Consider the following 13,078-nt stretch of genomic DNA (forward strand, 5'->3'; position numbering starts at 1 on the left):
GAAAAAGAACTAAACAAAATGGGGATGAACAATCTACCAGATGCAGAGTTTAAAACACTGGCTATATAGAATCTTTAGAGCAGTGGTTCTCAACCTTCCTAATGCCGCGCGACCCTTTAATACAGCTCCTCATGTTGTGGTGACCCCCAACCATAAAATTATTTTCGTTGCTACTTCATAACTATAATTTTGCTACTGTTATGAATCTGCCTCTCTCTCTCTCTCTCTCTCTCTCTCTTCTCCTCTCCACCCCCCTTCCATTCTCTCTGAAAATCAATGGGGGGAAAATATGTTTTTGTTGATTTTAGAGAGAGAGAAAGGGAGAGGGAGAATCATCAATGTGAGAGAGAAACATCAATCAGTAGCTTCCTGTACACACCCTGATCAGGGATCAAACTCACAGCTTGGGCATGTGTCCTGACCAGGGTTCAAACCCATTGACCTTTTGGTGTATAGAATGATGCTCCAACCAACGGAACCACACTGGTGAGGGCCACTTTGGTTTACTTTTCAATGCCAGTAAGGATGAGCATTTTAAATGTTTACTACCAATTATAGTTCTTTCTATCTGAAGTATCTATTTATGAAATTTTAAAAAGTCATACCATTATTTTCTAAAATAAGAAATACAAGAGTTCAAGAATTGTGATGGGGAAAATTAACTATACTAATTTAATCTTTCCTCAATTAAAACTATCCAAGTTATAGAGAATTTCCCCAGGCATACTGCTCTTTTTTTAACCAAAATTTATTAAAATAAATTATACCTTAGAAGCAGAAGGTTGTCTCGATATAATGATGGGTTCTTCATATATTTTTCTAAAAGATGACAAAGAGCCTAATATTCCTGGATTTACAAAGTCAATTAATGCAAAAAATTCTTGCAGATCATTCTGAACTGGAGTACCTAGAGAGTTAAAAGTGATGAGGTCAAGTTTGTGTTTTACAATCACAGATCTACATAGACATTTGTACTTACTTCCTTAAACAGACTAACTGTAAGCAAAGTCCCTAAAACTGAGGACAAAAGAGCAGTCAGATCAAGTTGAAAAAAAATATATGAGTAATTATATATAAAGTTTTAACTCTGGTTTTAACTAAATTCTTCTTTAGTATAGCATAGTGGCTGAGTGCAGGTTCTGGAGTCTGTGTGGGTTCAAATCCTACTTGCATCACTTATTCTCTGAGAGACCCTGAGCAAGTTACTTACCCCAGTTCTATTATTTGTAAAATGGGAATATTAATAGTAACTCCTAGAGTTGTATGGATGAGATAATCCTTATACTTACTTAGAACAGGGCCTAGAGCACAATAAATGTTCCATAATCCTCAGTAATTCTTAATATTATTATAACTGTGTGACTTGAGACAAATTGCCTTAGCTCTTCAAGTTATAAAAGTGGGAAGATAATACTTTACAAAGAAGAAAAATAGAGACGATGTATGTGAAGTGACCAGCACAGGGCCTGACATTTAATAAAACACTCAGTGAATGGCACCTACTGTTACTGTCTTTCAAAGTCGCCAAATCGAAGTGGGATCTTCTAATCTGAAAGGCTGGCAGGCTGGAATGAATTAATATACCCTGCATATATTACATACTCAATAACTTTGGCTAACTAGTATTTAAAAGAACATTAGCATGCTTCAACAATTATAATATCAAAAGAACATATAAGGCAGCATAGTCAAGAATATAACAGACTAGAAAAAAATTGTCCAAAGATATAAATAACATTTGTTTTTTAAAATGCACTTATTTCATTAACATAAACAATATGAATTTTACAATGTCAGAGAGTTTAAGGATCACTTCCCTTCAAAACCAAACTGGTCAATTCCAGGTTGGACCAATGTTTACCAGTTGTGTTTTTTTAACACAGCTAATCAGTTCTCCATTTTTAAAAATATATATTTTATTGATTTTTTACAGAGAGGAAGGGAGAGGGATAGAGAGCCAGAAACATTGATGAGAAAGAGTCATCGATCAGTTGTCTCCTGCACACCCCCACTGGGGATGTGCCCACAACCAAGGTACATGCCCTTGACTGGAATCGAACCCGGGACCCTTCAGTCCACAGGCCGACACTCTATCCACTGAGCCAAACCGGTTTCGGCCAGTTCTACATGTTTAAACACATCATAGAAAGACTAGAGAAAATATATTTATGTTGTATGCATTTTGTTACACTTTGAAAAGAAAATTCGTGACAATGACTAATAAAAACAGGGAGAATGGGAAAAGCAAGAAGGAAAGGGGAGAGAGATAAGGATCATTGTGTCTGGCTTCCAGGCATTCGTCTAGTCCCAACTGATGAACCCAAGACAATCATGATAGTCCCACCCTTTGCCAAAGACATAAGGGTTTTATCTCATACCGGATTCCTCAGAAGCAGAGCCTGAGATAAGTATTTGGCTGCATATTATTTGGGGAGAGAGTGCTCTCGGGACAAAGAGAATAACGGAATCCAGAAACAGCAGAGGGAGAAAATAAGCAAGGATAACCTCAAGCTAAATTATAGGGAGGCTGAGAGCATAAATTGTACCATCAAGCTGGTCCTGAAATTACTCAAGCAGGCTGGCATTTTTCACTTTCCCTTTTATGAGTCAATCGCTGGCCAAGCTATAGAGGACAGAGTAAGTGCTTATTCAACCAGGGATCGTTCTCCAGAAGAGACGGGGACGGGAGTTGTTTAGTCAATAGTCACAGCAGCTAAGAGATGGGTGCAACCAGAAAGGGGAGCCAGGAACGGCACTAACCGTTTCCGCCACCGTCATCTGACCCACCCTGACCAAGGAGACATGAGAGGAAGTGAGAGAGGGGCTTCTGGGGAAGTTTCCTCATTCTTGAAAAGAGAGAAACAGGAAGAGCCAGTCTCCACTCTCCTTGGGGTATCACCACATCTGGAAGTGATGCCTGGAAATGCTGCAGTCACCGGCTACCAGCCCTGGCCCAGCGGGAGACAAAAAGAGCCCAAATCATCGTTGATATTATTGAGCTGCATTATCGCAGCTCTGAGCCTGCACTAGCTCTAGACTTCCAGTTATGTGGGATAATAAGCACATTTAATTCAGATGTCGGTTACTTGTACCTGAAGTCACCCTAAGTCAGTGGTCGGCAAACCGTGGCTCGCAAGCCACATGCGGCTCTTTGGCCCCTTGTGTCTCTTCCACAAAATACCACGGCCTGGGCGAGTCTATTTTGAAGAAGTGGCGTTAGAAGGATTTTAAGTTTAAAAAATTTGGCTCTCAAAAGAAATTTCAATCATTGTACTGTTGATATTTGGCTCTGTTTTACTAATGAGTTTGCCGTACACTGCCCTAAGAGAAAGAGGTCACAAGAGAAAGAGGTCAAAGCAAAACTTAAAAAAAAAAAGTCGGAATACAAAAAGTGGTAAGCAAAAGGATTTCAAGAAGCAAAAAAGGAAAAACAGAAGTTATGTTGCCACAGGAGAAAGCAATATACTAGCACAGTGCCATCCTAAGAGATCACAAAGGCTGTCTTGAGTGCAGTCCCTGGCTCCCTGCTTGTAGGACTCTTCTCTCATTCTGGACGAGGTAGAACTTCTAGAAGAAGCTAAATAACTTAATGTGAACAAAAAGCCATGTCCCGTGACAAGAAAAAAAGGAAACGCTAATGATGTAATCAAGTTGGTATGTTTAGTGAAACTATTCAGAGCTTTGGGAGAGTTGGGGAATATCACATAGGGATTTGGGAAAGCAGTCCTACCACGGCTTTATTAGCACAAACTCCATTCAATAACATGGGTTCAGCCGAGACCGGTTTGACTCAATGGATAGAGCATCGGCTTGGGGACTGAAGGGTCCCAGGTTCGATTCCGGTCAAGGGCATGTACCTTGGTTGCGGGCACATCCCCAGTAGGGGGTGTGCAAGAGGCAGCTGATCGATGACTCTCTCTCATCGATGTTTCTAACGCTCTATCTCTCTCCTTTCCTCTCTGTACAAAATCAATAAAATATATTTTTTAAATTAAAAATAAATAAATAAATAAATAACATGGGTTCATTGGATGCCAACCATCATATTACAAGTCATACATGCTCACTAGGCAGCCATTCCATGACCTCCACCCAAAGCGAGTACTGACCAGTCAGAATTACTCTTTTCTCACAGGCGAGGCTGAGGAGGGCTGTCGTCGTCTTGATGGCACTGTTCTTCAAGCGGTGCCCTTCGTCACAGATGAGGAGATCAAACCTTAGATTCTTAATCTGATCCAGGGAGCGAAGCAACATCTCATAACTGATAACCAGAACAGAATATAATGGAGATTTGATGAATTCTTCTGCTTTGTGGTCCTAACAAAAGGAGAACATAATATTTCACAAATCTTGGGTAGAAACTGTACGAAATTAAATTTAAGCAGCCTATCTCCCACAGCCGTTAAGCAAGTATTAGAATATGTTAACTCAAAACCAAATTGTATGCCAAGATTCCATTTCTCTGTAAAGGAGGGGGAGAGTTACATACACTTGAGAAACTGCCCCATTAGAGAGTGAAAATTGCAGAAATTATTTGAAAAACTGCAGATGTAGACAATGACCAAGGATAAACTTTTAAGTCTCTTACCTGATCAACAGTAAATATCTTGATCCTTTCACTTCCTAACCATTTTTGAAATTCTCTCCTCCAATTATTCACCAAACTTCCAGGTGTGACAATAAGTGTCTTCTTTATTATCGGCTTGCCTCCATAGGGTCCCTGACACTGGAGGGTCCAGATAAGTGAAATACATTGCAATGTCTTCCCTAAACCCATTTCATCAGCAAGAATAGCTCCACATCTGCCATTCACCCTGTTAGAAATAATTATACTTTTTAAATCACAACAGGAAAATATTTTATGGCTATAAAATCCTCACTTGTTAGTCAAGAACCAGAAACTGATATTTTGTAATTAAAACAACTCTACTCCCTAAATACTTTTTCTAGTTTTTCATCAAGCTGATTGTTATCTCTTTTGCATTTTTGATAATTGTGCTCATTGTATATTTATTGTCTACGAAATTACTAAGACAAATCTGAAATTAGAGTTGAATCCAAATCATTTATTAGTAATATACATGTGTATATATACATATATATACTTACATATATATATATATATATACACACACACACACACACACACACACACACACACATATCTATAGATTACAGATGAATCTCAATTTTATATTTACACTAAAGGCCCGATGCATGAAAATTTATGTACTAAAAGGGGAGGGTCCCTCAGGCTGAGAGCCCTCAGGGGCGGGAGGCGACCTGGCGATAAGGGGAGACACCCCTATCACACCTCCGTTGCTGCGCTGCCGGCAGTGCAAAGCCTCGGTCGGCCCTGGTTACCTGAGCCTCAGGAGGCCCTGGGTGGCTGGGCAGTTGCCATCGAGGCTTGCTTGCACTTCAGGCCAGCCCTGGGTGGCTAAGGGGCTGAGGGCAGGTCTGGCCACACCTCACGCCTGCCATCTTCCACCCCCAGCGGAGCTGAAAGGACTGAGAGACCCTGTCAGGGCTGAGGGGACTGGGTACTACCATCTTGTGGCTTTGGGCGCCGCCATCTTTGTGACAGCATGATGGCCAATTTGCGTATTCCCTCTTTATTATATAGGATATGAATACTTGACCTGTCTTCATCACTAACAGTTCAGCAGTTATTATCAGTCTTGTTAGTAGGTATCAAAACAGTTTAAAATATATTGTAATCTTAACCATTAAGAGCTATGGAGCTGTATTTGTGATTCTCTGATAGTAAATAAAAACTTCAACCAAAATATTTCTCTGCATTATAAGAAACATTAAATAATAAATATTTAATCTAATATACATAATTTACTAAGAGTCTGTTATCCTACAGATCTACTAGGTTAACACAACTTAAAATTAAATAATAGAAGAAATATTTTAAGTGGCATCCCATATCACTTTATAGCTTTTAAAACCCTTTGACATATATAGTTGGTATATATTTTAAAAGTTACAAAGTCCAAGGGAATTGAGGCTATTACCAAAAACATAAGTATAGTCTGTTAATAATTCTATTCCTTATTGGTAGAAATATCGGGTCTAGTAATAATTAATGTCGTTTTTAAACATTCGTTTAAAATCTTGCTTGGCGTTGACTTGTATTGACATAACCTTCAAACACATGGTATCTACAGAACGTGTGAAGTGCAATTAACAAGTTTTGCTTGAAAAAGTTTGTGTTTGGTTTGGTTTTTGTTGCAAAACTAGGGCTAAGAAGATGGCGGATGAAGAGCATATTCGGCACTGCATGCTTTACGAGTTCCAATTAGGAAGAAAAGCAAGTGAGGCTGCAAAAAACATCTGTAGTGCTCTTGGTCAAGATGCAGTTAGCGCCAGAAAATGCCAACGTTGGTTTGAGAAGTTTCGCGAGGAAAATTTTTCGTTAGATGACAAGAGTGGTTGAGGCCGTGTGTTCAATTTTGATCAAGAAGCTCTTCAAGCTCTTTTGGTGCAAAATCCTCAAATTGCCCAACAAGAGCTTGCGACAACTTTAAATTGTTCACAAAAAACAATTTCCAATCAGTTGCGTGCACTTGGCAAAGTCCAAAAGTTTGGAAAATGGGTTCCTCATGAGTTGACCGACAACAACCGTAATCAAAGAGTCACAATTTGCAGTTCGCTCCTCTCTCGTCAAAACCGTTTGCCGTTTTTAGAGCAAAGTGTTACCGGAGATGAAGAATGGGTGCTGTATGTTAATTTGAAAAGGCGGCCTCAATGGTTGGACAAAAATGAGGCTCCGCAGCCCACGCCAAAACCTGACTTGCATGCGAAAAAAGTGATGTTGTGTGTTTGGTGAAATTTTAAAGGAATTCTTCATTATGAACTTTTACCATCTAACCAAACCATTACAAGTGCAGTGTATAGTGCCCAATTGGAAAGGTTAGCCCAAGCTTTAAGAGAAAAAGGACCCGCGCTGATTAATCGGAAGGGCGTAATTCTTCACCACGATAACGCACGACCGCATACTGCAAGAATCACTGCTGAAAAACTGCACCAGTTGGAATGGGAAGTTCTCCCTCAACCTGCATATTCTCCTGATATTGCCCCTTCCGATTACCATTTGTTTCGTTCTTTGCAAAACTTTCTTCTTGGAAAAAAATTTAATAATGAAGAATGCCTCAAAAATGCATTGACCGAATTTTTTGCATCAAAATCACAAGAATTTTACAACAGAGGGATTAAAATGCTTCCTGAGCGTTGGGCACAAGTAGTAGAAAACAACGGCAACTATATTGTTGATTAAATTTTGTTGTATTGTTTAAATAAATTCGATTTTAAAAAAGTATTAGAAAACGACATTAATTATTACTAGACCTAATAATAACCAAAAAGCATTTTTTAAAACATGTTTTCCAGCCGAAATCGGTTTGGCTCAGTGGTAGAGCGTAGGTCTGCGGACTGAAAGGTCCCGGGTTCGATTCTGGTCAAGGGCATGTACGTTGGCTGCGGGCACGTCCCCAGTAGGGGATGTGCAGGAGGCAGCTGGTTGATGTTTCTCTCTCATCGATTCGGCAGGTTAACTACATTTATTTGTTTCTTCAAATAAAAAGTGAGGACCATGGTCCTGAGTCTTGTGTGCCCAGTTCCTAGCAAGATGGCTAATATATGGTATCCATCAAGAACCACTTCTGAAATAAATGCATTTTAAGTACCACTCACTTCAACAAAATTCATGATGGACCCTCTGCGAATCACTGTATCAGACTCTTCCTAAAAAAACCATTATGTTATGGGCTAAATCAAAACTCAGATTAGACTCAGCTCTAATTATTTCTTTTCCTACCTCATTCCCATCATACATTCATAAAGGAATACGATTCCTTCTTTCTGATGTGGTCGAAGATAATGTGCCAGGTGAGGATCTATCACAACATCCACAACAGGGAAACAGTTCTTATTGAACATCCACTGATGATTTTTGTCTGGTCGGGGCATAACAAAGGAATCTTAAGAAAAAGGAAAAACAATAATTATAAATGAATTGTAATTTCCCTTTGTTAGCAGCTACATTATCTTGTTTTAATTACTCATAAGATAGAACTGTTTGCCATCATTTGTGGCAAAACAAACAAACAAACGGAAAAAAAACAACCCACAAACAAACACCCACAACCCTTCAAATTTAATAACATTAATGCTAAGCAAGGGTACAAAATCCTATATAATTAAAGGCTAATATGCAAATAGACCAAACGGTGGAATGACCAGTCGCTATGATGTGCACTGACCACCAGGGGGCAGACGCTCAATGCAGGAGTGGTCAGTGCACTCCCACTGGGGGAGCACAGCGGCAGTGGCAGAAGCCTCTCCGGCCTCTGAGGCAGCGCTAAGGAGCAGCGAGCAGGCGGGTGGTAAGGAGCTAGGATTCCCAGATTGAGGACTATGAGAGAGCACAGGATGGGCTGAGCCGCCCCCCCCCCCCCCGCCCGCCCCAGTGCACAAATTTGCATGCACTGCTCCTTTAAATAAAATAAAATCTCATTTAAAAATAAAATAAAAACTCATGCCTAATTGATGTAAGATTTCATGCAAAGAATTACAAAGAGTTTTCTAAACTTCATATACTCAGTGCTCTGAAATTCACTATTTCTAATAAGAAATCCACTAAGCCACCGCGTTTAATAGTTCAGTACTCAAAGCAAATAGAACTATTATATCCAACAGAAAGCATAGGTTGGAATTTTGCCAACATGTGCTTGCAAAGCTCACAGCTTCTTATTCTGGAAAAGCTCCCTAAATTTAACATAAAGATGCCCTTTATTTTCAGTACCGTACATACTAACAATGACCACTATTCCTGTCAACCAGAAGAACTGAGGATTTCCCACTGACTTCACCACCATTATTTGCTTCAAGGTAATCACTATACTCATGAATGTAAAAAGAGTTAATCTTTGCAAAGCATATTTCTAAAGAATTACATTATTGGACAATAATGTAATTCTTTAGAAATATGCTAATGCAATTTAAAAGCTTTATTAAAATACCACCAAAAATTACAAAATCAAATATAACTAGATAGCAGGTCTAGTTATAAAAAGATAAATCTGAAGTCATCATTGACTGGCCGCCTCCCAAACCCCACAACCCTCCACTGGGGATTAAGCCTGCAACTCGGGCACATGTCCTGACCAGGAATCGAACTGTGACCTCCTGGTTCATACAATAGATCAACACTCAACCACTGAGCTATGCCAGATAGGCTAAAATTTAATTTTTCAAAAGTGTATTTTATTGATTTTTTTACAGAGAGGAAGAGAGAGGGATAGAGAGTTAGAAACATCAATGAGAGACAAACATCAATCAGCTGCCTCCTGCACACCCCCTACTGGGGATGTGCCCACAACCTTGACAGGAATCAAACTTGCGACCCTTCAATCTACAGGCTAACGCTCTATCTACTGATCCACTGAGCCAAACCGGTTAGGGGTAAAATTTAATTCTTTATATGACATCTTATTATTCAATATTTTAATATGATAATGCATATAATCAAGACATAGTCTTCAAAATGGAAGCATAAAACATAATCCTCATTCATGAATTTATTCATTTTTCTCCTTACTAAATGTCATATTTTTTCCAAAACCATACACATGTATGTCTGTGTGTATACATTCTACAATATGCATATTTTCCTTCAATGCATGTACAGAAATTTTATTACGGTTTCTTATAAAATAATTCTCAAACCACAATTTTACTCAACATCACCATTATCCCTTCCATCAGATTATGTGTCTGAAGAATAATATATACATAATTTCATCTGAAAAGTTCAAAAGCAAATTTAACGTTTAAATTCACATACCAAAAATCTTTTGACAGGAGAAACAGAATATCCAAACTAATTTTTAAATCTTACTTGGTGCACATGGATCATGGCGTGGTTTGCAATTTTGGAAACTATTCTGCCTATTTTCCTTTGAACTTGGCTTATAGACACTTTTTAAGGGGTTAGAGAAACTCTTGTTGGCAGCTTGCGAAGAACGTGATATAGCAGGACTTCCTCCTCCGGGCTGGAAACATCTGCCGCTGCTGAAATCATCTGGGGAGATCGCACCCATGACTTCTATTTCTTTCCCACCGACCATCATGGTGTGGCCCTCTCCGATCTTCTCAAGCTCTTTGAATTTATACCCAGTGCCTTTAAATTGAGAACAAAGAAGGTTAATTTCCTGATACTCTAAGGTGACTTAATTACTGACGTGAGAGAAAAACATTGACCTGTTTGCCTTCCATATACAGCCTTTCTCCATCATTCGGACCAAACATATCACAGCCCCCAAGGTCAGGGCCTAAGCACTGGTATTTTTTTTTACATTTTTTTATTAAATTATTATCTGTGTACATATTTTAACATTGCTCCACCCCCCCATACCCTCTCCCCCCAGAGTTTTGTGTCCATTGGTTGTACTTATATGCATGTATACAAGTCCTTCGGTTGATCTATTATCTCCTCCAGATCTCCCTACCCTCCCTGCTGTAATTTGACAGTCTGCTTGTTGCTTTACTGTCTCTATATCTATATTTTGGTTCATCAGTTTATAATATTCTTTATTATCCATAAATGAGTGAGGTCATGTGGTGTTTCTCTTTCATTGACTGGCTTATTTCACTCAACATGATGTTCTCCAATTCCATCAGCACTGGTATTTTTTTAAAAAGCACCTTAGGTGACTCTACTTTTATAGATAGGGTAAAAATTAGTTTTAAACCAAATTTGCATTTTTTGCTACTTGCAACTAAAACATTTTATTATGACCTACACATACACAAAATCATGTATACTATAACTAAGGGGTAAAAGATATTCCAGGAAATTTTGATAACTTTTACCACTCTAGTTGGCTTGAGAATTTTATTAAATAAGCATGAACAAGTTCTCCAAAAATCTAGCCATTATCTATCTTAAGCCATAACATGCAATGAATATCTGCTGTAACTTATTTTAGTTCCTCTAAACACTGAGTATGACAGTGTTTAAGTTTATAGTAGTTGTTCAATATTTTCTTTGTTTTGTTTTGTTTTTAATATATTTTATTGATTTTTTAAAGAGAGAAAGGGAGAGAGATAGAGAGCTAGAAACGTCGATGAGATAGAAACATCGACCAGCTGCCTCTTGCACACCCCCTAACGGGGATGTGCTCGCAACCAACGGACCGGAATCGAACCTGGGACCTTTCAGTCCGCAGACCGACGCTCTACCACTGAGCCAAACTGGTTTCGGCTCTAAATGTTTTCATTGATATGAGAGAGGGAGGGAGAGATAAAAAATCAATTAACATGTTGTTGAGTGAATCTGTGGGCTAATTTATATTAGTATAAGTCATGCTGGCAACATTTTATAATAGACATAATGGCAACCTCCAACTTAAACGTATAATCTAGAGGAGATAGGAGTGGACTGGAGAGGGTCCATGGGGGGAAAAGGAAGACATCTCTAATACTTTCAACAATAAATATAAATAAACAAATAAACAAATAAATGTAAAATATAGGTTCATTTGACATTACTGAAATTAGATTTCATTCCACTCCTGATCAATATCTTTTTAAATTTTAATCACTTAGCATTCTACAAAGAATAAGTTGTGGGAGTGAAGTGCAGTAAGACAAACTGCTTAATCTCAGAAATGCCAAACTATATATATACCTGGCTGAGCATTTAATTTTTTTTTCTTTTTTTAGAAAATCAATTTTTTTGAAGAAAATGAAACTATGAGATGGGATCTGCCTCACTGAGCTAGTATACATAAGACTAAACATTATGAGAGAATTTTATGTTTACGAGATAATTTAGATAAAAAAGAACATCTTAAACCACCGCTCTATAAAACCCAACTAGATTTCAATGATGCAACCAAAGATATATACTAATTTTAGGACAAGTCATAAACATTGGGTAATATCATAATACCTTTTCCAATGTCTTTGCCTTCCAGGTCCTTTAATGTAAGTGATTTTCCATTCACAATGAGAACAGCATCACCTTCCCACTTTTTGTGTTTTTTCTTTGAAGCCTTACACCAAACAACAGTGAAATATCTAACCACACGACCAGGTTCCACTTCTTGTCCGGTAGACACTGTTATGTCTTCAGGCGGTGAATAAACTAGAATAAAAATATAAAATATACGTAAACCATATTACTAAAGATCACTTTAATGTTTAAAAGTAAAGCCACTCAAACAAAAACACACAACAAAATCAGACTGTATTAAGAAGCATGAAAGAATATTTGAAATTATCATGTTAGCATTTAATCAACTGAGAAATTCAAATGTCAGGTACTATCGTGTTTCCCCGAAAATAAGACATCCTCCGAAAATAAGACCTAGCGCAACTTTGGGAGAAAAAATTAATATAAGACACTGTCTTATTTTCGGGGGAACAGGGTAGCATTACCATGATTGCAATGAATATAAATTTCTTATCTCAAAGTCATGTAAACTCAGTTAAAGTAAAATAACATAATAACCACTGCAAACATTTTAAAACTCTAATTAAAAAAAATGATATTTCAACATCCATGGGAAAATAGCTAAAATCACGTTTTAAACAACTGATTTGATTAACAGTGATACGACAAGTCAGGGAAACCTAAAATAAGATCACAAATTTCTCTGAAAGAAAAATCTGTAGTTTTTTCAACTAAGAACAAACGTAAAACAGCAAAGTAGGACTGAGGCTGAATTTCATTAAAATACTTTTTGTGTCCCAGTTAGAGAATAATCACCCTGGGCCTCTGATTCTAAGATTCTAGGTTTTCCATCTTACAAAAGCCTATACTTTTCTTTTCTTCTTCTTCTTTTTTTTTTTTTTTTTTTAATATTTTATTGATTTTTCACAGAGAGGAAGGGAGAGGGATAGAGAGCTAGAAACGTCGATGAGAGAGAAACATCAACCAGCTGCCTCTTGCACACCCCCTACTAAGGATGTGCCCGCAGTCAATGTACATACCCTTGACCAGAATTGAACCTGGGACCTTTCAGTCCGCAGACCAATGCTCTATCCACTGAGCCAAACCGGTTTC

General features: G+C 38.1%; 1 protein-coding gene across 2 annotated transcripts in view; it reads right to left on the bottom strand.

Moving 5' to 3' along the window:
- RAD54B (RAD54 homolog B) overlaps positions 1-13,078 on the bottom strand; it is a 49,836-nt gene that overhangs the window by 7,545 nt on the left and 29,213 nt on the right. For both annotated transcript variants that reach the window (XM_036436524.2, XM_036436525.2), the window contains exons 4-9: positions 11,963-12,157; positions 9,908-10,189; positions 7,826-7,988; positions 4,589-4,814; positions 4,110-4,317; positions 768-907 (exon numbers count right to left, since the gene is read on the bottom strand). In XM_036436524.2, the coding sequence (XP_036292417.1) occupies positions 768-907; positions 4,110-4,317; positions 4,589-4,814; positions 7,826-7,988; positions 9,908-10,189; positions 11,963-12,157 (1,214 nt within the window). The remainder of the gene's footprint in view (positions 1-767; positions 908-4,109; positions 4,318-4,588; positions 4,815-7,825; positions 7,989-9,907; positions 10,190-11,962; positions 12,158-13,078) is intronic.

The sequence above is a fragment of the Pipistrellus kuhlii genome, unplaced genomic scaffold (genome assembly GCF_014108245.1).
Source record: "Pipistrellus kuhlii isolate mPipKuh1 unplaced genomic scaffold, mPipKuh1.p scaffold_m20_p_14, whole genome shotgun sequence".
NCBI lineage: Eukaryota > Metazoa > Chordata > Mammalia > Chiroptera > Vespertilionidae > Pipistrellus > Pipistrellus kuhlii.